Source organism: Protopterus annectens, chromosome 15.part0 (assembly GCF_019279795.1).
Source record: "Protopterus annectens isolate FY-2018-M chromosome 15.part0, PAN1.0, whole genome shotgun sequence".
Lineage (NCBI taxonomy): Eukaryota > Metazoa > Chordata > Ceratodontiformes > Protopteridae > Protopterus > Protopterus annectens.
The window spans coordinates 571804013-571826087 of NC_056749.1; the positions used below are offsets into that span (position 1 = coordinate 571804013).

The window sequence follows — 22075 nt, forward strand, 5'->3', positions numbered from 1 at the left end:
GCAGGTGTTCAAGGTATGCCTCACCCTATGGGAGGGAAGATCCAGGACATAAAGTAACCATTTTGAAGTATGGACAGGACCCATTTGTCTGAGGTGAGATGGGTCCAAACAGGGAGACAGTGAGAGAGGTGAGCAGACAGTGGTACAGAAAGACGGGGAAGAGGAGACAAGGGTGGCAAGTAGTCAGATGCTACCTGCCCTGTCCTGAAAGCGAGTCCTATGCCTAGAAGGAGGGGATGCTCTAGCTGGAGAGGGTTGTTTTCTTGTGGGCATACAAGGCCTTGAAGGAGCAGTACAGCGGGAGTGCTTCCTATTAAACTGGGTTTTGGCTGGATAGTTTCTGTGAAACTTAGGGATTGGTGAAATCAGTAAATGTTTAAGGTCCTGCATTTCTTTGCCTTTTTGCTGCAGAGATTTGAAAAGGTCTGCTACTTTAGAACCAAAAAGTGCAGCATTGTCCAAAGGAGCATCAGTGAGCTTTGCCCTGAAATCATCTGGCAGTGGTTGTAGGCGAAGCCAAGAGTATCTGCGTAAGGCAGATGCTGGTGACCTGGCAGAGCATTTAACAGCATCGTAACTGCACTTGATACAGTGTTTGGTAACCCGGGTGGAGAGAACCAGAAAAGAGGACAGTGATGCTTTGGCAGGGGAGTCTGGAATATCTGCCAGGTGTTTGGTGGCAGATTCTAAGAGGGACAATTTATACTTGGCCATATGGATCAGGCAATTTGTGGCTCTGAAGGCCAAGGTAGCCTAAGTATATATCTTTTTGCCCAACCTTTCCACTGTCATGCTGTCTTTGTCAACCGGGAGAATGGTGGTAGTAGGTAGGAGTTTGGAGGCTTTGTCCTTAGAGACTGATACAGTGGCAGGATCAGCAGGTGGGCACTTAAGCAGATACTTAGCAGTGTCAGGCACCTTGTAAAACTTGTCTGGTCTGCATGGGCAAGGAGGTTGGGAGTCAGGGTTCAGAGATGCAGACGAAAAGGCATCTAAAAAGGCAGGCAGGAAAGGAGGAACAGGAGATGGGCTGGGGGTTTCCATTTGAATGAGGTCATAGTACCTCTTTTGTACCTCAGACATTTCTGAGGATTCCCAGTTAAAGTGTTCCTTCGTCCTGCTAACTGTCTCACTAAAGGTCAAATCTTCAACTGGGGAGTCAGGGTCCACTGACTCTTCCTATGGAGATCCATATCTCAAGGGTGAAGACAGCTGTGAGTTGTAAGAAAGTGATTCCTCAGAGAAATCTGAAAGGACTTCCTCTTCCCTAGTAGCTGTGTCAGTAGGCAGAGGCCTAGGGCTCAGGAGAGGAGGAGAGATGGATCCAGTAACAGCTGTAGTAGGCCTAAGTGTCATAAAGGCACTGAAAAGGCTTTGACTGAAAGCCTGCCAATCAGGAATGCTTTCTGTAGAGGGAGAAATATGTTTCCTCTTTTCTCTTCTTTTAAGAGGGCCTATGGATGTCAGTCTATAAATCGGAGATTGCAAGGGTTCGGAGGGCTCAGATGGTTCCTCAGAAAATGCAGGTTCCCCCCAGTGTCAGAAACCGGTGCCAGAATAGCATCTGCAGATGTGCTCTCTCCTAAGGATAGTGTGGCATCCTTAGAGGTACCTGTGACCTCTGGAATGGCAGAGCTGGGACTATGTGGGCCACAGGCTGGGGATTTGCTGGAAGAGGCTCAGCAGCAGATGAACGCCGTAAGGTCCTGGCCTTCTTTTTTGGTGGTTCTGCGGAGACATCTGAGGAGCCCTCCATCCATAATGTAAGCTGCTTCAAACATTGGTTTTCAAGACAAAGATAAAGTGCATATAAGTGACTACACAATGTTTTAAGCATGAACGGGCAAATTCGGCAGTCTTTATGGTCATGTGACCATCCCAAACATAAAAGGCACTTATTGTGGGCATCCTTATGAGTAATCTGGCAGCTGCACCGACACTTACCCTTTCTGGATGACATGAACAAGCAATACTAAATTTTTAGAAGGACTGAAAAGGTCCCCAACGAGGTACTTATCTGATAAAACTAATCTGACATCAGTGGTAGCAGAACCACCTGGTGTACGAGTGGAGACCTTAAACCTGGCAGCATGGTGGATAATGTAGTTATACAAAACACACCTCTCACTAAAGCGGTGAGGTCTGAGGGCTGGTGCGTGCCGACATCACCTTTATGGCCCACAAACTCTCGTCCATGTCAGATGCCTCACGCACTGCAGAGGGGATGAAAGCTTTTGGATACTGGTTATACTTACGCAAAACTGGAAGGGTAAATCCATATGCGGAATACTGCAACATGGGAATAGAAGGACATTGAGAGTAATCATGGCCACCATGCACCCCAACGCCCAAAGAACTGAATCTGCTGGGGGACGTTTGGCTTGAAAGATGTAAGAGACATGATGTAAAAGGAATCGCAGTCTGTCCAAGGTAGAAACATCTTGCCTTGGATAGTGTCTATATGAGCCCCAGTTAAATTGAGCACCTGCACTAGTGCCAGCTGGGATTTGTTGATATTTATAGTTATGCCCAGGTAATGAGTGGTCTTGAGAAGAAGATCCCTGGCTTGACACAGCTGATACCTGGAGGGAGCGGAAAGGAGCCAATCATCCAGGTAGGGGAATACCTGAGACCCCTGCAGCCACTGGTGAGACGCCACTACCTCCATCCCTTTGGTGAACACCTGGGGGGGGATGAGCCCAAAGGGGAGCGCTCTGAACTGAAAATGACTGGCTCCCACCCACATGCAGTGGAACCTCCGAGAGCACCTGCTCATCTTGATGTGATAGTGCATGTCTTGGAGGTCCACCTAGTACATCCAGTTGTTAATCTGCTGGAAGGGCAGAATGCACTGAAGGGTGACCATCCAGATTTTTGTCTTGGCAACCAACAGGTTCAGGGTTGAAAGATCCATAATGGGTCTTATGTCCCTCATTTTCTTTGTCACTAAAAACAACCTGGAATAGATGCCTGGTCCGGATTGGTCTGGGGGGATGGGCTGGATGACTGTTTTTTTGAGCAGCCTGGAAATTTCTATGGCTTCTTGCTCCTGTTGCACTGGTGGGACATTTGGAAGGTGTATGGAAAGGACAGGGGGCTGAAGAAAGGGGATCAAGTATTCTCTGGATATTATCTGAAAAACCTAATGATCATCGGTGATGGACTCTCAGACTGTTGGGTGCAGAGATAGATGTCCCCTGACTGCCTCTAAAGATGAGCAGTTGGGCAACCCTTCAGGACTGCTGTGAGGGTCTGTCAGGGAAGGGATCCCAAGACCCTTGGTTCCTTGGGTCCCCTCTGCCATGAGGTCAGCATCTGTCATATCCTCCTCTGCCTCTGGTGGAAGGCAAACCCTGAGTATCATGGGAAGAGCCTTGAGATTTCCAGAACCACATCTTCTTCACCCCATGCTGATTGCTAGAGAAGGATCACTGTGGAGTGGAGAAGTGGATCCTGATGGCAGACAAAGTCTTCCCGTCCTCGCTCTGGACTAAGGTGTCACGAGCAGTCTTACCAAAAAGAGTGGAACCGTCATGGGGGGATTCGTAAATGACACCTTGAAGAGCTCTGAGAAAGCATAAAACTGGAGCCAGGCATGATGCCCAATGGCTACACCTGTCTCGGTAGCCCGAGAGGCATCTTCCTTAGCATGTGATAGGAAATTCATTGAAGTATTGGATGGCAGGAAAAGACTGAACACTTACTGCCTCTTCCCTCTCAGGATATGCTCAGCCAAACAGCTGTCATAGGAAGAGAGAGGGAGGTGAGTTTGAGTTTTGAAAGATGGCCAGTGCTGGGCTACCTTGGAACACATAATGCAAAATGCTACTGAGGCAGTGGAAAGGATGAACATCTCCAGTTTACAAGTGCACACATATATAGCTAACTATGTACATAGTTGTTGCCATCAGACCTAAAGGTCTGAGACACACTATGCTGTAACTGACTGAGAATGAATAATGTAAATTACCTGGTTTTGTACTGGAAGGATCCAGTCTGAGTGTCCAGTGTGCTTCCTATCAAATAAGCACTTGAGAGGGATCCAACTAGGACTTTGCACTGTTTACTGTGATTTTCATGTTCTGGAAAAAACTCAGAAGAACCCCGCAATCAGTGATTAAACTTTTCCAAGTCACATCCAGATAGGAAAACACCTCAATCTGTTGTTATCTCTAATTCACTGCAGCTGTGGACATACATTTTTGTGAATGTCCTACTGCTGTGGTGAGACTGAAAGAAGGGTCCAGAACTAAAACTGACTGATTCCTAACTAGAAATGCACAAAGATTCTAGATTCCTTGGCAATCTTTATGAGCTTATATGTATCCTGGAAGTCCAAACAGCACAACCAGTCCCAATTTCACAGACATGAAAGGATAAACTGTAACATGACCGTATGAAAGATTTTTGGGGGAATAAATTTGTTTTGGCTACTCAGATCGACTACTGACCTAAGGTCCTTTGTCTTTTTTTGGGAAACAGCAGGAAAGTACAGTTGTGTCTACTTACCATAAATGTAGATGCTCGAGTGTCTTCACTGTTGCAGTAATAACTCATTGGGATTTCCTGCTGTTGAAGACCTTTGCCAACCTGAATACCTGGGATTTTCCCCCTCCTCTAGGCCTGGCAAATGCCCTATGCTACAGTGTCAACACAACATGGTATAAGGGTCATCAGCCAGTGTCCTTTTCTCAGGACTTCTTTGCTCTGACAGGACTGGAGGCTCACTCATCAAGCCCTAGGCTAGGAGAACAGCCCATCCATACTGACTCTAGCAGGGAGACCTTTTGGATAATTTAGATGGGTAGGGGACCTAAAGAAGAAGGGTACGAGGAATTTACCCCAACCCATAACAATGACAGAGGGGGGGAAAGGAAGGGAAAGGCTACTGCAACAGTGAAAACACTCAGACATCTACATTCATGGTACATATACACAATTGTGCTATGCTCATTGTGTTTCACTGCTGCAGTAACAAGTCATTGGGGAGATTCCCAAAGCTATAGGATGGGATGCTGGTAAAATGAGGTCAAACAGGGGACAGAAGCCCATACACAACTGTAGAGGCAAACCCAGCTCTGGTTCTAAAAGAAGAGAATATGCATGATTTGATAAAGGTGTGACCTGAAGACCAGGTGCCTGCTTACATGATTTTTTTTTGGTGGGCACTCACCTGATATAAAAGTAGCTGCAGTGGCTGTGGTTCTAACGAAATGGGTTATAATTTAATCTGGTACCTTTTTGCCATGATGCTTGTAGCAGAAACTAATGTAGAGATCCACTTAGAGCTAGTTTGTTTGGTAACTGGATTACCCAATTTACTAACGGCAAAGGCCACAAAGAGTTGGTCTGATTTCCTGAAAATTTTTGTTGTGTGGAAATAAAATCCTAGCTGCCTGTGTACAATGACAAAATGCAATGTTCTCTCACTCCTGTTTTGTGGGTTTCAGAAAATAAAAGCAGGGAGATGTATAGTTTGATTCAGGGAAGAATAGAGTGACCACCTTAGCCATAGAAGTAGGAAGAGTCCTCAGAGAGACTATGCCTGGGTAAAACCTGAGGAAAGACTCCTTACACTTTCCAGCCTGTAACTCAATTGATTATCCTAGCTGAAGTGATGCCTAACAGAAATACTACAGTTTTCCATGACAAAAGTTTGATCTCTGCAGAGACTGCCAGTTGACAGGGGGGGGGGGGGCAGAGTAAGCTTCTTTAATAAAAAACTGAGTTGCCAGGAAGAAGGAGATCTCTGGGGTGTGACAGGCCTTAGGTAGGTGATGCCCTTGAGGAACTGTTTCAACATAGGCTGGAAAAACAGGGAAGGTTGTGTGGGTAGGTAAACAGGCAGGGATGGCAGAGCATGAACTTTGATGGAGGATTAAGAGAGAACTTTGTTGAACAGCTCGGTCAGATAGGTTAGGGCCAAGAGGAGGTTAGCTAGTAAAGGTTGTTTAACCTTGGTCTAGTACCAGGCTGCCAATCTTTTTCATTTTGGGATGTATGATTTCCTAGTACTGGGTTTTCTGGCCTCTTTTAAAATAGTTAAGACGTTCTTGTTTAAGAGCAGGCCCTGGGGAACAAGAACTATATCCCTGCCAGCTTCATAGTGTGTAAGTTGGAGTGTAAGGGGTCTCCTTTGTTATGTGTCAACAGATGCATCTCCTGTGGAAGCAGCAAAATATGTTCTTTGTAGTCAGTGTTGCAGTACTAATCCTTGGGACTTCCTGCCATGCTGAAGCCTGTTACCAGCCCCATTTCCAGAGTCTTAACAACATCACAAGCTGATAGACGTTTTATGACTGACATCTGGGCATCTGCTGGTGCCATATTCAGTTCATTCTAGTCTTGCAGTCCAGTGCATTTCACATGTGTTTTAGACATTCATAGTCCATCAGTCTGCTCATGTTTCCAGAGTTTCTCTGCATCCAGACAGAGAAGTATCCTGTTGGTGAAATTTTTTTTCTAATTAATGTTCAAAAATTTGCAGGTTCCACTACCTCTTTGACAACTGATTCCAAAAAAAGTGAAAAGATAAAAAACCCAAGGATCCAGAGTTCACTGAAAACGTGATTGTGTCTACCTCTAAATCAACTGAGGACCTCAGTGAAGTGATTTTGCAGCCACCAGGACCAGTGATAACTAGGCTGGAACCCTCTGGCACGACCCCTTGGGTGGCTGCCATGGTTTCAGGCCTTCTCACAACTACCACCACCACTCATACTTCAGTCAGGTCTGACACTACTATGCAGGCATCATCTTCTGACATCTGAGAAGTGGTTCCACAAGGAGTACTCTCCCCTCCACTGACTTTGACGTTCCTTCTGAAGTTGGGCTTAGCTGACCTCATCCCTCGGCCATGCCTGCTAAACAAGCATTAAAACTGAAACTTACACCAAACATGGTCTGGCCTCTGCCCTTGGCCCTTGGACTGCAGGCCAAAGTCCAGGACCTGGTTAAGATAACACAGGAATTCCAGGCATTCATTAAAGTCAGAGAAACTTTGCAGACTTCCACAGTCTCCCTGGTGCCGACCAAAAGGACTACAGATATATCCCTCTCAGAGGAGGAAGTCTCCTCATCCTCTGAAGATGAGGAAGAACTCACCTACTCAGGTCACTTGCAACCCCCAAACCTACCCTGATTCAGACTCAGATGACACTCTCTCTTCTGCATCTCCACCTAAAACTTTTCCTTCAGAGACACACTACATAAAATGAAAGAAGCCTTTAACTGAGAAAGTAAGGAGTTCTTCTAAGCTTAGGCATACTATGGAGAACTAATAAGCTTACCCTCTCCCCTAACAATGGCTATTCCTCTGGTACACTTCATGCTAGATGATGTGCTTGAGGACATAGCCCTGGATTCCTTACCATCTGCTCCTAGGAAATCACAGAGGTTTTATAGGGCAATTGACTCGTACAAATATGTCTACAAAAATCCAAAAGCTGATCCCTCAGTGGTCTACACTGAAGCTACCAAAAGGGTTCCCAAAGGGCCATCTCAGTACCCATTACCTAATGACAGGGAGAGAAAGCTCCTAGACAGGATTCACAGGAAAACCTATACCTCTGCTACCCTTGCCATAACAGCATTAAATCGTCAATTTCATATGTAAAATATCTGCAATCACTTCAAGATAAAATGTTAACAAAACTTGATCCCATGTCGGAAAGAATTTCACACAAGGAGATGCAGGACATTGCTAGAAAAGACTTACAGGTAGCCAGGCACTGTTTGAAATGTGGTTATGACACCTTATATCTTCTTGTAGGGCAGCTGCCACAGGATCATTTGCATGCAGATATGCTTGGCTAAGAATTCAGCCATTGTCAGACCAGGTTAAAGCAGAGTTACTGGATGCTCCACTGGACACAGAGTTCCTATTTGGACCTCCAGCTGAATAAGGCTTTGAGAAACTACACAAAAAAGGCAAACAGTTTAATACTGTTAAATAATTTTACTTGTCCCCAACACAGAGATACAGTAGAAACTACCCCTCTAAGCCTTGGCCCTTCCCACCTAGACAAGACAAGGGCAGGCCTCCCCATGGAAAAAGACCAAGGTAATCAGGAAGATGGCAACAAGAACAGCCTCACAGATCCACAAAGAACAGATTTGTTACCCCTCCTTGCCCACTTAACCCTCCCCTTCTTCAAGGATCCCTGGCAGGCAGGCTTTCCCTCTTCTTAAAACAGTGAAAGACCATTACAAGGGAACAACAGGTTCTCAGCATTATAGAAAAGGGATACTTTATTCAGTTCAGACAAATTTCCCTCTTTACGGGCATGCCAAGACCCCCAAAGGAGCAAGAAAATCTCCTGCCACCAATTATCAGTGATTTACTTAGGCAACGGTCCATACTACTGATTCCACCAGGTCAATGGGAAAAAGTTTTTATTTAAGACTTTCCTGGTCCTAAGAAAATAAGGAACCTAGAGACATATCCTAGACCTCTCAAGGCTAAAAAAATTCCTTCATGTGCCAAAATTCAAGATGCTTACTCTGCAAAAGCTTTTAACCATGGTTTTTCATGACACCTCCATGGGTTACAATCAACCTAAAGGATGTCTACCTTGATGCACCTATAATTCCCTGCTACAGAAAATACTTAAGTTGGTAGCCTTAGACTCCCACTCTACCATTTTGGATCTGCACTGTCCCAAAAGTGTTCACAAACTGCTTGGTCCCCTAATAAGACACAGCAGAATGCGGGGGATGGCACCATATGGAGAATACTAAGCCAAACCGATCCAAATCAGGAGGCTTTATTGTACACATGGAAAGCACACAGGCAGGAAAAACACATAAAAGCTCCCAAATCTTTGTGTTTTCGTAAAAAAACTTCATCAGATGCAAACCCATTCATGTGATTAATGACTACTTTTATAGTCACAGCAATTTAAGATATCCAATAGCCAAACAGCCACTAATCAAATATTAAAATTCAACTACACAGTTATTTCACACTCTAATGATCCCACTAAGTAAACCACCTTATTTAATAGCTGAGAAGCCATAAAACCATAAAATGAATATTGTTTCAGTGTTGTTAAAAACAAGTTAAACAATCTAAAATCAGACATTTAAAAATCACTAAAAATAAATAAGAATACCATTCATTACATCTACCATCTAGTTCAATAACAATGGCACCATCTTGTGTGTAAAGTCAGTAATTGCATACATCAACTTAGAAACAAAATACATGGGAAAGAAATAATGCTAAATATAAATATAAAAATAAAAATTACATGTAAAGTAGTAATCATAAAATAATAATCATAAAATACTGTTGTAAAATACTGTGATATTTTGAAATAATATCATAAGGCACTGAGGTGGGTGTCATGATACAATCCTCCAGTTAACTAGGTTGATAGATATCAGGTTGGGGTGGGAAACTGATTCCTTGAATTGGCTGAGAAGTAATACCAAAACACCAAGGCCAATGGGCATGCACTTCAGAATTTTAAAAAAGTCTTCAGGAAAAAAAGATAAAATGGAGAAGTCTAACTTGATGAATTGACCAGAATGACTGAAAAATGCAAAAAGGTGAAACTCACCTAAATATACAATCGAAGTGTAATTTTTTTCTCACAAACATAATGAATCTTTTTTAAAAGCAGCTTGGGGCAATTTCTCTGACGCTGTAGTTCAATGTGCTGCAAAAAAGAAGTGGTATGATGTTTGTTTTGCAGAACATTATGAGCAGAAGTGGATCATCTGGTAGCCTGGGAAAGTTTCAGATAGAGAGCCATCTAAAGTCAGCTGACCTTAGCCCTATTACTGACATGGACGGACTTCCTAATACCAAATTATCTGCTATGTATGTTACAGCAGGTTTGAACTGCTCACAATCTACTTCTATATCCCACTCCTCTTTTCCAAGAGCTTCTTTGAAATTGAAATAAACTTTTATTGGGCAAGATACAATTTTCTTTATGTCAGCCTTCTTATAACTCACTGGTCTGAGTTTTGATGCCTTTATCTGATCGTTAAGATTATTTGGACTGTAATGTTTTTTTTTTTCCAAATGTAGTGTCATATTAGTTCTATAAGGCATACATCAATAGTACATCAAGAAGGATTTTATCCTCATTATCACATAAGCCAAGGAAGGACCTCTTGCTAACATGTGACATACTTCAGTCCTCTGTTAAAAACATGTTAACCTTCTCTGACACCTTAAGGATATAGTCTTCTTCTGGTCCATTTCTTCATCCACAACAGTTTGTCTTCAAATCATGTGCAGCTTTTATAGCCTCAAAGATGACCCATTCCACTTCTTGTGTTTCCAGTTTACTCCTTTCTTTGGTATGGTATCATTGCCTTTACTGAAACAGCTGCTCATCTTCATTTCCCATTCCTGCCTACCCTTCCTGTCACTTTTATAAAACTTTTCTTACTTATATTTATTTTGTGGATTTTGTTATTGATATGAGTATATATAGACTGATTTTATTGAAGTATGTTTGCTATAGAGTTGTACTAATATATATTAAGATAACTGATTAATTGAATGATGAAATCTAATTACATCGTATTTTTATGTCTTTTTCGTGGTAGTCCGACTAGTCTTCTTGATTACATTTCGTTTTATCCTACTGTGTTGGACTTTTAGACAGCTGCATTCACTTTTTTCAGTCTACACTGTCATAAAACACAAAACACTAAGTTAGGTTTGGAACATCAAGTGCTTCAAAGTTCAAATGATTTTGAAACGGCCCAGTTCTGAGGAAGACTGAAGAAATTCAAAACTGTATATATCAGGAGAAGTTATGAAATGTGTTCTTACTACATACAAAGAAAATGATAAATGTTCTGAACAAGACATGAGTCATACGATACATAGCTAGACTAATGACAAGTCATAAAGACCAAGAAGGAAAGGTACATGAGAAGCAGTAAAAGAAGAAAATATCAAACCAACGTGGGAATAAGGAGGCTCTGTGGAGGATATGGATGCTACAGTTCACTTATGGAGCAGTTCATCGAAATTTAAAATTAATACATGCAGGAGACTTCACTTCCCTTACACCCTCTTACTTGACATGATATCCTCCAAGGTTTCACAACCTCAGGGAAAGTTTGTTAATTTCAGTGAAATGGCCTGTCAATGAACCGGCAGTCAGCAAATCACACATTTACCTTCATTGAAAGCTACCAAAAAACAAGGACAAAGAAGGTAAATGGAGAAGCAGATTGCATTTCTAAGCATGGTACATTAAGATAAGGTCTGGGAGATTAAATAAAAAGTAAGAACGGCTAAGTATGCAAGAACTAGAAAAACATTTTTACACCTATATGAAGGACCACAGATTTCTTACCAAAAAGAACACAATAATTCACAGACTTCTACATTCCATAGTTCTATTAGAAGGCAGGTTTTGACAAGTGTGTAAATATCTTTACGTACCTTTAGAGGAATTTTCTAAAAGTTCAATACCTTCTGGAATGATGATGGCCAGGGCTGTTCCACAGAGTAACCCAGCTCCCAGTACAGTCACTAACTGCAGCTTATTCTAAAATGAAGACACGTTACATAGTTTGCTTAGAAACAACATGAAAAATAGTTTTAAGTGATGCAAACATTTGAACAACAGCATTAAGCAGAAAAACTGTGTCGTTACGCCTATATTCTAAAAATGACCGCAGAGTCATCTAAAATGCTATGCTAAAACACAAAACTAAAACTAACAAAGAAATGATGAGGTATCAGATGGGTAAAATAACTTTACATGTTTATGCCAGTATTAATAATTACATTCCAATAGCATGTTTATCTAAAATAAAGTTGGGAGAGGTTTTTTTCTGTTACTTACTTGTATCTCCATTGGTAGTTACAAAATTGATATGATGAGTCATGTGTTTAGACTCAAGCTGATCATACATGTACTGCTATAGACATATATTCCCGACTCTAGGATATGTTAAGCACTCTGTTTGAATAAGAGAATGATGGCTCTATACCACAAATATGAGAAAAGCACAAATAATTACTTAATGTTAAAATAAAACTTAAAAAATGTACAGAAAATGAACCACAACATGAAAGTATGTGAAGAATAAGTGAAATTGTAAATAAGAGTGGGTAGAGTGCAAGTCTTTGCAAGATAACTAAGGGCAGGGATTCCTAAGTTGAAGAAATGTGAGTGAAAATGCTGAGGGATAAGAAGCAAGAAATCAACAAGGCAAAACAAGAAGCAGACACGTAGAATTAGCCAAGAAAGAAGGGGAAAGTACAGTTGCTCAAGTCCTACTTACCTGTAACAGTAAATGTTCAAATTTCGCACTGCCTCAGTGGCACATGCTTCAGGACTTGCACAAAGTTATGGGGGAGAGGGTGTTCTGTGCCTGTAAAAACCCACACTGGCAGCTTTTCAGAGCTCAGAAATCCATCCTGGCTACCTGCGACAAGGGATTGGCTAAGCTCCTCCCATCAGAGGAAGCCTACCCCTTGTCACAGGAAGTCAGCTGTTTAGGCTTTTAGTGCTAAATAGGAAGAATCAAGAGGGACCAGAAGGAAGAACTGCACGAAACCAACCGATATGCAGCCAGAAAACACCAAAACAAATAAGTAAAATTAACCAACAACACAAGAAGGCTGGATATCATTTAACTATTTATATAAAATAAAGGGGATGATGGGTGGGTGCTGCCATGCAGGACGTGTAAAATTCGAACATTTGCTGTTACAAGTAAGTAGGACTTACACAACTGCACTATGTTCATCATTCACACTGCCTCAGTGGGATATGTGTAGATTCCCAAAGCTTACCCTACCTAGGCAGAAAGAGGATAAGGATCCAAGTGCCCCTGGAGAATGGTCCTCACAAAGCCTGCTCTAGGGCTTGACTAAAATTCAGTTTGTAGTGCTTTGTAAAGGCATGAACAGAGGACTAGGCTGCTGCCTCTAGAATACTTCTAGAGTCCAGAGTCCACTCCTCCAGTATGCCACCAAAGGAGATAAGGCACTGGTGGAATGTGCCTTAACCTTGCCTGGAGTAGATATACCATGGTGACAGCAACAAAAACAATAGCAGACGACAGCCAATGAGCAACTGTTCGCTTACAGATATATTTACCCTTCTTAACCCTAGAATAGGAAATAAAGAGAGGTTCAGCTTTCCTGAAAAACTTAGTTCTGTCATGGTGGTACCTGCCTGCACACATTCAAGGTATGCTGAATATTTTCTCCCTTTTTTAAGGCTCCAGAAAGAAAACAGGGAGATTGATGGCTTGATTCAGGGTAAATTCAGAAACACCTTTTGGTATGAAAGATGGAATAGTTTATAAAACAACCCTGTCCTTGTGAAAATCAGACAAGATTAGCCCATCATGAGGGCTTCAGCCTCAGAGACTCACCTTGCAGAAATCAGAGCAATAAGCAAAATAATTCTCCAAGTGACAACTTTAAATCAGCCTGAAAGGCCAGTTCAAAGGAAATAAGGTCAATTTTTCAGGAACAAAGCTGAAAATCCAAGGAGGAGGAATTTTCTTTCTAGGGTGTCTGAAGTGCAATGCTCCTTTCAATAACTGACCACAAACAGAGATGAAAGGGGCCAATCCATGGGAAGATCAGCTGAGATGGCCACAATATGCACCTTGACAGATACATAAGATAAACCATCACTGAGAAGCTGACACAAATATTTTAAACCAGAAGGAGAAACTTTTCAACAATTGGCTAAGTTTCTGGTGTCATTCAAAGGGGATGCAGTATCTGTCTGCCTGGGAAGACATGCTTGACAAGCTTCGATGCTTTGCCACAGATGGCTTGCACCTGTCACCCCTGGGATTCAGGATACTGTCAAAAGCTCTTGCCACCCCCATAGTACCTTTTTTAGGCAAGGCTCAAAAGACAAATCCACCTCCGTAACAAGTACCAGCGACAAAAAACTGAGGGTCATGCTGCTCAATGCTAGGAGTTTAAACCTTGAAATGCACTCCCTCGAGGCACTCCTCAATATGGAGAGCATCGATATTTGTGCAGTAATGGAGACCTGGTTAAAGGCTCAAGAGAGCACCCCCAGCGATATCAGGCTACAACTCATATGACACATTTCGGCCACAAAACCCGGACCGAAATACAAAGCGAGGAGGCGTATCTATATTCATCAAGGATAATCACAGCTCCAGACTGGTTGCAAAATATGATGCCTCGGAGATCATCCAAGTGCAACTTACAATGGGCAAAACTGAAATTCAGATTGTAGCTTGCTACAGATCACCATCCCTGACCCAAGACACCCACTCCTTGTTCCTCGAGATACTGGAAAACATGAAGGTCCAACCGAACACCCTTATACTGGGTGATTTCAATTACTCAAACATTAACTGGGAAAACTACAGAAGCACTAATACCTTTGCTCAGCGCTTCCTAGAATATATAAACTCAAATGCCCTGGACCAGCTTATTAGCACCCCCACAAGAGGTAACAATATACTGGACCTGGTTATCACCAACATGGGGGATAAATGCTCCACACATGTGGTTAATTCCTCATTCGTCAGATCAGACCCTAAACTCATCACCTTAGATATCCACATACCACCCTCAACCCCTCCCAGGGAAACCATGGCAAAAAACTTCTCCAAAGCAAACTTTATGCTACTCAAGTTATACAGCTGCAGTCATAACAGATGGGTTATCCAACATAATGTTATGCAAAGATGCAATGTTGATAAATCAAAAACAGTAGTTGCAAAAGGTTATATGAATAGTGTTTGTCATAAGGCCTGTCCTAAGAAATCCCAAAGCTAAGTAAGGGTGGTAGGCACTAAGTGGAACTAGGAGGGGGATGGATGCCCTAGGCAGGACTGTGGAGTGTGCACTGAACTCCAGGTCAAAATGTCCTTTGTAGGGGACCCCTGTCCTTGGTAGGGACCCCCCTAATCCATTTTGAAATTGTCTGTTTGGAAATAGCCTTTCCTTGAGCACCTGTAGCATAGGACACAAGAGTTGCTCAGTTTTTCCTGAATGCTTTGTCCTGTCCAAATAGTAACAAAGTTGCTTGTTTGAATGTCAAAATATGTAATCTTTCTTTTTGTTTTGTGTTTTGGATTAAAAAGGTAGGGTAGTGGATAGTCTGCTACAAAGCTACTGGATACTACCAGCCATGAGGGCCTGTAGCTCTGCAAAGCGTGCGTGGGGAGGTGATAGAAAAAAAGGCTGTTTCTATGACAAGTAAAGTTGAGGTCCCAAGCAGGACTGGATGAGAGAATAAAGGAGGGTCTGTGTTGTATTGTGCGGAAATGGCTGAAGCATGGATCTTGATGGAGGAGAAGGAAAGTCCATTGTTTAACATCTCAGCTAGGTACTGTAAAATTTGAGGAATATTTATTACCCAAGGATTCTGTCCCTTTTCTTGATTCCAGGCACAAAATCGTTTCCATTTGGTGGAGTAGGCCTTTCTAGTAGAGGGTCTTCTGGCCTCCAAGATAACATCCTGCACCTCCTTGGAGAGGAGAAATTGTTGGGAAATCAAGCAATTCTCCATGCAGCTAGATTTAGAGTTTTGAGATGGCTGTGAAGGGTTTTGTAGTTGTGCTGGGACAACAGAAGAGGAACTAAAGGAGGATCCATGGTGGGGAATGTGTCAGGCTCGTCAGGAGCGGATACCAGTGTTGTCTTGGCCAGTCTGGCGCAATGAAAATCATTTTTGGTCTCTCTGCTCTGGCTTTTAATAGAACTTTGGGCAGCAGAGGAAGAGGCAGGAAGGCATAGACTGTCAATGTTGCCCAATTGAAGGAAAGTGCGTCCACTTTCCAGGCCTGTGGATGATATGTCCTTGAACAAAATTTTTTCAACTGGCAATTTCTGTGGGTAGCAAAGAGATCTATGTCTGGCTGTCCCCATGCCTGAGTTATCTTTGTGAAAACTTGAGGATGCAACTTCCATTCGTGTGGATCGGTTATATTTCAGCTTAGGTTGTCTGCCAGTGTATTTTCCTTCCCTGGCAGGAGTTGTGCCAGTAGTTGAATTTGCAATTCCAGTGCTGTGTTCCATAGGGTCATGGCTTGCCTGCACAGGGGGTATGAATGAGTTCCCCCCTGTTTGTTTATGTACCACATCACTGTGGTGTTGTCTGTCCTTATCAATACCTGGCCTGGATGCAGTAGGTCTTTGAAGGTCATAATAGCCTTTTGTACGGCTAGCATTTCCTTTTGGTTGATGTGAAGGTGCTTCTCTTTTCGGGTCCATTTTCCCTGAATGCACTGATATGTCATGTGTGCTCCCCAGGCGTAGTCTGAGGCATCTGTTGTGATGATTTGAGTTGCTTGAGGTACACAGAAAGGAAGACCTGTGTTTCTTTGGCAAGCTTGAGCCCATCACATAAATTCCTTTTGAAGGCATGGAATGAGTGGTATAATCGCTTCCAAGCTGTGGCTGTGTTGAGACCATAAGTTTTTTAGGTACCATTGAAGTTTCCTCATATGCAGCTTTGCACATGGGATTAGTAGGATGCAAGATGCCATGAATCCCAGAGCCTGCAGGACTTTCCTTGCAGTTAGCCTGGTGTAAGTTGCCATTGTTCTGAAGTATTGAGACAGTTGCCCTTGCTTGTCTGGCGTGAGGTAGGCCATCTGGGTGGTTGTATCCAAGCTGGCACCCAGGAAAATTATTTGTTGAGAGCGTATTAGTTTTGATTTCTTTTTGTTGACTGTGTATCCCAGGAAGTTCAACAGTTTTATTACAAATGCCAGGTGCTGCAGTAGTATGTCCTTGCTGTCCGCTTGGATCTGGCAGTCGTCCAGATATGGGTAGATTTGTATCCCTTGTAGTCTGCAGAAGGCGATTACTGATGCCAGGCATTTCGTAAACACTCTGGGTGCAGTAGATAAGCCAAAGGGTAATGCAGAGAATTGGTAATGGGTTGAACCTGCAAGAAATCTGAGGTATCTTCTGCAATCTTGTCTGATAGGGACATGCAGGTATGCCTCCTTGAGGTCCAATGTTACCAGCCAAGACTCCTTGCCCAGCATGGGAAGAAGCTGCTGTAATATGAGCATCTTGAATTTTGGCACCTGTAGATATGTGTTTAGGATGGATAGGTCTAAGATAGATCTCCAATCTTTGTCTTTCCTTGGTACCAGGAATAGTCTGGAATAAAACCCTTGACCTTGTTCTTTTGCAGGTACCTCTTGAATTGCTTTCATGTCCATGAGAGCTGAAATTTGTTTTTGTGCCTCTGCCCTTTGATTTTGTGGCAGGTTTGGCATGCCTCTCATTTTTGGAAGGGTGTGAAAGTGGAACCTGTAGCCTCTGTCTATAATGTCCAGAATCCATTTGTCTTTTGTAACAATATGCCAATTTTTTGAGAATAATGTCAGTTTTCCGCCCAGTGGTGCTGCCATTAAAGCTTTGCTTGGCAGGTGTAGGGGGAAGTCATTGTGTCTGTTTTCTAAAAGACTGTGATCTATCTTCTCCACCTGTTGGGGTTGGTGCTTGCCACTGCCTGGCTCTGAAAGATCCTTGAGGTTGCCCTCTACCCCTCTGACGCCTGTATCTGCCCCTTTGAGGTTTGTCCGTGGCTGAAAAGGACCAATTTTTTGAAGGCCAGTTTCTGCTGAAACATGGAGGCTGTACCTGCAGGAAATCTTTCACTGTTTGCATTGATTTCGCTTTTTCCTCCATTTTCTTTAGCATTGACATGATCTGGTAAGGTTTGCTCTTTGAGCCAAGCAAGCCTACGTATAACAGACCCCGTAACAGAAGCTCTACATGAGGCCTCTAAAGCATCAAAACCACACTGCAAGGTATGTTTACCCACTTGCTCTGCACCATGCAACAAATTCTGCAACTCTTTTAAATCTGGTTGTTCTGGTTCTGTCATCTTGCTTTTCAGCTGAGATATCAAAAACTGTTGATACTTTAACATATGAAACTGACAGTTTAATGCCCTCATGGTTAAAGTGGCCGAGGTGTACACCTTTTCCCCCCACCTTTCTAAAGATCTGGAATCTCTCTCTGAAGGTAATGGGTTTTTAGCAGTAGAGGCCTTAATTCCCTTGGGACCCTGTGAAATTGTTTCTGGGTCAGCAGTATGGCTTTTATATAGGAACTGGTGAGAATCAGGAACCTGGTAAATGCCTGTCTGGTTTAACAGGAGCTGGTGGCAAAGAATCTGGATTAAGGCTGGCTTCTGTGTACACATCATCCAATATATCTAAAACAGGAGGGATAGCAAGAGGCCTATGCTGGGGGAGCAGAAGAAATTCCCTGAGCCTTTTCTTGGAATCTGAATAATCTTGGCCTTCCCAGTGAAAGTGTTCCCTCAATGAATGCAGGGTTTCCCCAAAAGAGAAGTCCTCGGGGGGGAGACCGAGGGAATAGACTCCTCTGCATCAGAGTCTTTGAATGGAGAATAGGCATAATCCAGGTCCTCAGATAGTTCTGAGGTAATAGAAGCTTGATCTGAGGAAGGGTAGTCTACCTCTAATCTGGGCCTTTTGTCAGAGGGGGGTTGAGAACCCCTGATAAGAGTAATCAAATCCTCAGCCATTTTAAGCATCTGTTTTTTAGGCATGGTGCCTTGAGAGGGGGTCTGAGGAACCTGTTTTTTGGTTTTCATGGCTGCTTTAGATTTAGTGAAGGCTTTAATAGAGAAAGAGGAAGGCCTGAAAACCCCTTGAGAAATGGCAGGCCTATCCAAATTCTGAGTTTCCCCACTCAGAGTGGCGTCGGTATCTGTATTGGGAATGGAGGCCGAGGAGCCTACAACCTCGGGTACTGAGGACACCGGTAATGCATTGTCATCGGTACTCAGGGGCTGCGTAGGCACCTCGCTGAGTACCGGAGAACCGGTAGTCGGCCTTGGCGTGGTTTCAGTAGGTGGGGCGGACCTCGTATGTCGGTCCTTATCTTTGCGTTTTTTGCTCAAAACAGGAGTCGGAGTATCTGACGACATAATATAATTTAATTTTTTACCAAAAAAGTGAAGGGCGAACTCCGCCCGACGCTTAATAGTGCGCTTGTTGAATCTAGCACAAAAACGGCAGGATGAGACATCATGGTCTGGGCCTAAGCAAGGTATACAGAAAGAGTGGAAATCCTTATGCAATATTTGCTTCCCACATGAAATGCAATTATTAACTTTGTCTGACATCGGTCTGAGGCAAGAAAAGTTTCAACGGGTACTTAGCTTTCAAGAAGACTTCGGCTGAAATGCTTTCGTAAATCTCAGGAGCTGGCCGACCGGCACTTGCGAACTGCTTCTGCTTCGGGCACCGCGCGGCAAGAAAGACTGTAGAAAATGGCGTTGGCTGCCTCTTTTATACCCCTGCCATGCTGATGTCAGGGAAGAAGCGACGACAACCGACGCTGGACCTAGACTTTGGAATTCGGCCGACCGAGGACCCGCCTGATGGCAGGATAACCCATCTGTTATGACTGCAGCTGTATGCATGATGAACATCCAGTCTGGCGGACCCCGGCCATAAATAATATCTACAATAGAAGGAAAAATTATTACAAAAAAGAGTAAAAACCCAGGAATGGAAATAATCCCTAACCAACCTTAGCAAAAAGCTAAGAACCCTCATAAAAACCTCTAAGGCAAACTTTGAAAGAAAAATTGCAACAGACACCAAAGACAACCACAAGGCATTTTTTAGCTATGTCAAGAACCTAAACTGCAACACTCAGATCTGCTCTGAGCTACAGCATAATGGTTCAAAAGTCACGGAACCAACTGATATCGCCAATATATTGGCAGATAGGTTCAGTGCAAACGTTACCCCACCCTCACCACCTAGAGGGCCCATATCCATACCAGACAATTGTGCTGCCCCTGAAATCACAGACACCCATGTGAAAACAGCACTCTCCAAAGCAAAAAACACAGCATCCATGGGACCCAACAGCATCCCAGGCTGTGTGATACATGAACTCCAAAACAAATTAATCCCATACCTTAATACCATGTTTAACCACAGCTTCACCTCAGGCTATGTGCCCACTGAGTGGCCTACAGCAACAGTCATCCCACTCCACAAAGGAGGTGCCACCACTGGCCCCGGTAACTACCACACCATCAGCCTGATGAGCCTAGTCTGTAAGGCCATGGAGCATATCATCATCATGGGACTCATAAACAAAGACATCGGGAACCTACAAACTCTAGACCCTACCCAGTTTGGGTTCGTAAAGGGACGGTCATGTCTCCTCATTCTGGTTGACTTTTTCGAAAAGCTCACTGAGGCAATAGATGAAGGGAAGGTGGTCCACACAGCATACCTTGATCTTGCTAAGGCCTTCAATACCATTCCCCACTCAGGAATTATAGACAAACTCACTAACGTAAACATAAACCCCTATGTATCAAGATGGGTTGCCAACTGGCTCATGGACAGAACCCATTTGGTGAGAATAGGGAACGCTAGATCAAACTCCAACCCCCTCCTGTTCAGCATCTATTTCTAAGAGGTACAAGCAACCATGGAAGGATTATGGCTAACAAAGTTTGCAGATGACTGCAAACTGGGTGCCATAATTGAGACTCCTACTGATGTAGACATCCTTCAGAGGGGTCTCACTGATACAGATACGTGGTGCCAAAATCACAGCCTCAAGTTAAATGCCAAAAAGTGCATTGTCATACCTTTTGGGAAAAACCAAGTACCAATGAATTACAACATAGGTGGCAGCCCACTTATCACAGAGAGTGTGATAAGAGACCTAGGGACACAGGTGGATAATAACCTCTCCTTCGACAACCACATCACTAAAGTGGTTAGAAAATCCTTCTACATGGCCCATCTTATCACAAAAGGGTTTGCATCTAGGAATAAGGAAGTTATTGTCCCCCTCTACTCATCACTCATTAGACCTGCAATTGAATACAATGCCCCATTCGGGATGTACCTTACAAGACATCTGCAACAACTGGAAAAGCCTCAAAAGTACCTCACAAAGAGGATGACGGGCCTTAAGCAAATGCCCTATGCTACGAGGCTAAAAAAACTCAAACTATACTCGGTCGCATACCGACTACTCAAAGGTGACCTATGCCTAACATACAAGGCTATGGTCAACCCCAAATTGCTGGAAATGCTCCACCTAAGGAAAACCCAATCCACCACAGTTACAGGCTCAAGGGACATTAACCTGACAGTAACAATAAACAGGACTTGTTGGAGGGATAGATTCATGTCCCAGAGACTCCCCTTGCTCTGGAATAAGGTCCCCATATATGTGAGGCAGAGCCTCTCACTAGCGCTCTTCAAGAGGAATCTTGATGAGTGGATGGGAAACAGGAAATTCACCCCGGGAATCACGTCTGTTGCCCTGCTCGACAGAGGCGCAGGTAACTAAACCTCATGGGAGGCGAAAGCCGAAACATTTTGGCTAGGCTTAATTATGCCCTAGGGCCAACAGCCTAGTACATACCTATGAACCTATAAGACAAAATAGTAGGCCCTCTGTTATTGATACGGCATCACTCAGAAAACCTCTTCTACTTGTAAACATAAAATGTTCTAACTGCAGTTTTTCTGCTTCCTTAAACACCTGCTGCACATCATCGTGGAACAAGTGTGTGATGATGTGAGGTATTGCCAGCTATGCCAGAGGAAGTAGGGCAATGGATGCGAAACATATGTCAGCATGGCTAGCTAAAATTTTGTAAAGAATTATGTCATTTGTATATCAAACTGATTTGTACAGATGCTTGTGTTGAAAAATGTATTTTTACAGTTGCTTGTGTCCTGACTGTATTGTAACTGATTAAATGTTTATGTTTTAACAGAGGATACTGGAAGTTAAAAGGTTAAGCTCAGCCCTAGCTAACTTTTAAGAAAAATATCCTGAAATTAGATTACTGGGTGTAGGCCATAAAGACTGTATATTACAGTTCTGATTGCAGCCATAGACTAAATATCTGTGCCAGAGAATGGTTTATTAGCTCCTGTAAGAACAGTGGAAGTGTTTTATGGTGTTATAGCTTCCAAATGCTATAACACATTTCAGCAAAGCTCTATATGTGTATATAGTAACACATATGTGCTACATTCTAGTTCAGTTTCTAGCAATGGGGGCAGCATTGGAGCCAAAAGACAGACGACCAAACATATG

General features: G+C 43.2%; 1 protein-coding gene across 2 annotated transcripts in view; it reads right to left on the reverse strand.

The window, feature by feature from the left end:
* Positions 1 to 22075, reverse strand: part of LOC122789925 (zinc transporter ZIP9-like) — a 677153-nt gene that overhangs the window by 431803 nt on the left and 223275 nt on the right. For both annotated transcript variants that reach the window (XM_044057393.1, XM_044057392.1), the window contains exon 2: positions 11417 to 11522. In XM_044057393.1, the coding sequence (XP_043913328.1) occupies positions 11417 to 11522 (106 nt within the window). The remainder of the gene's footprint in view (positions 1 to 11416; positions 11523 to 22075) is intronic.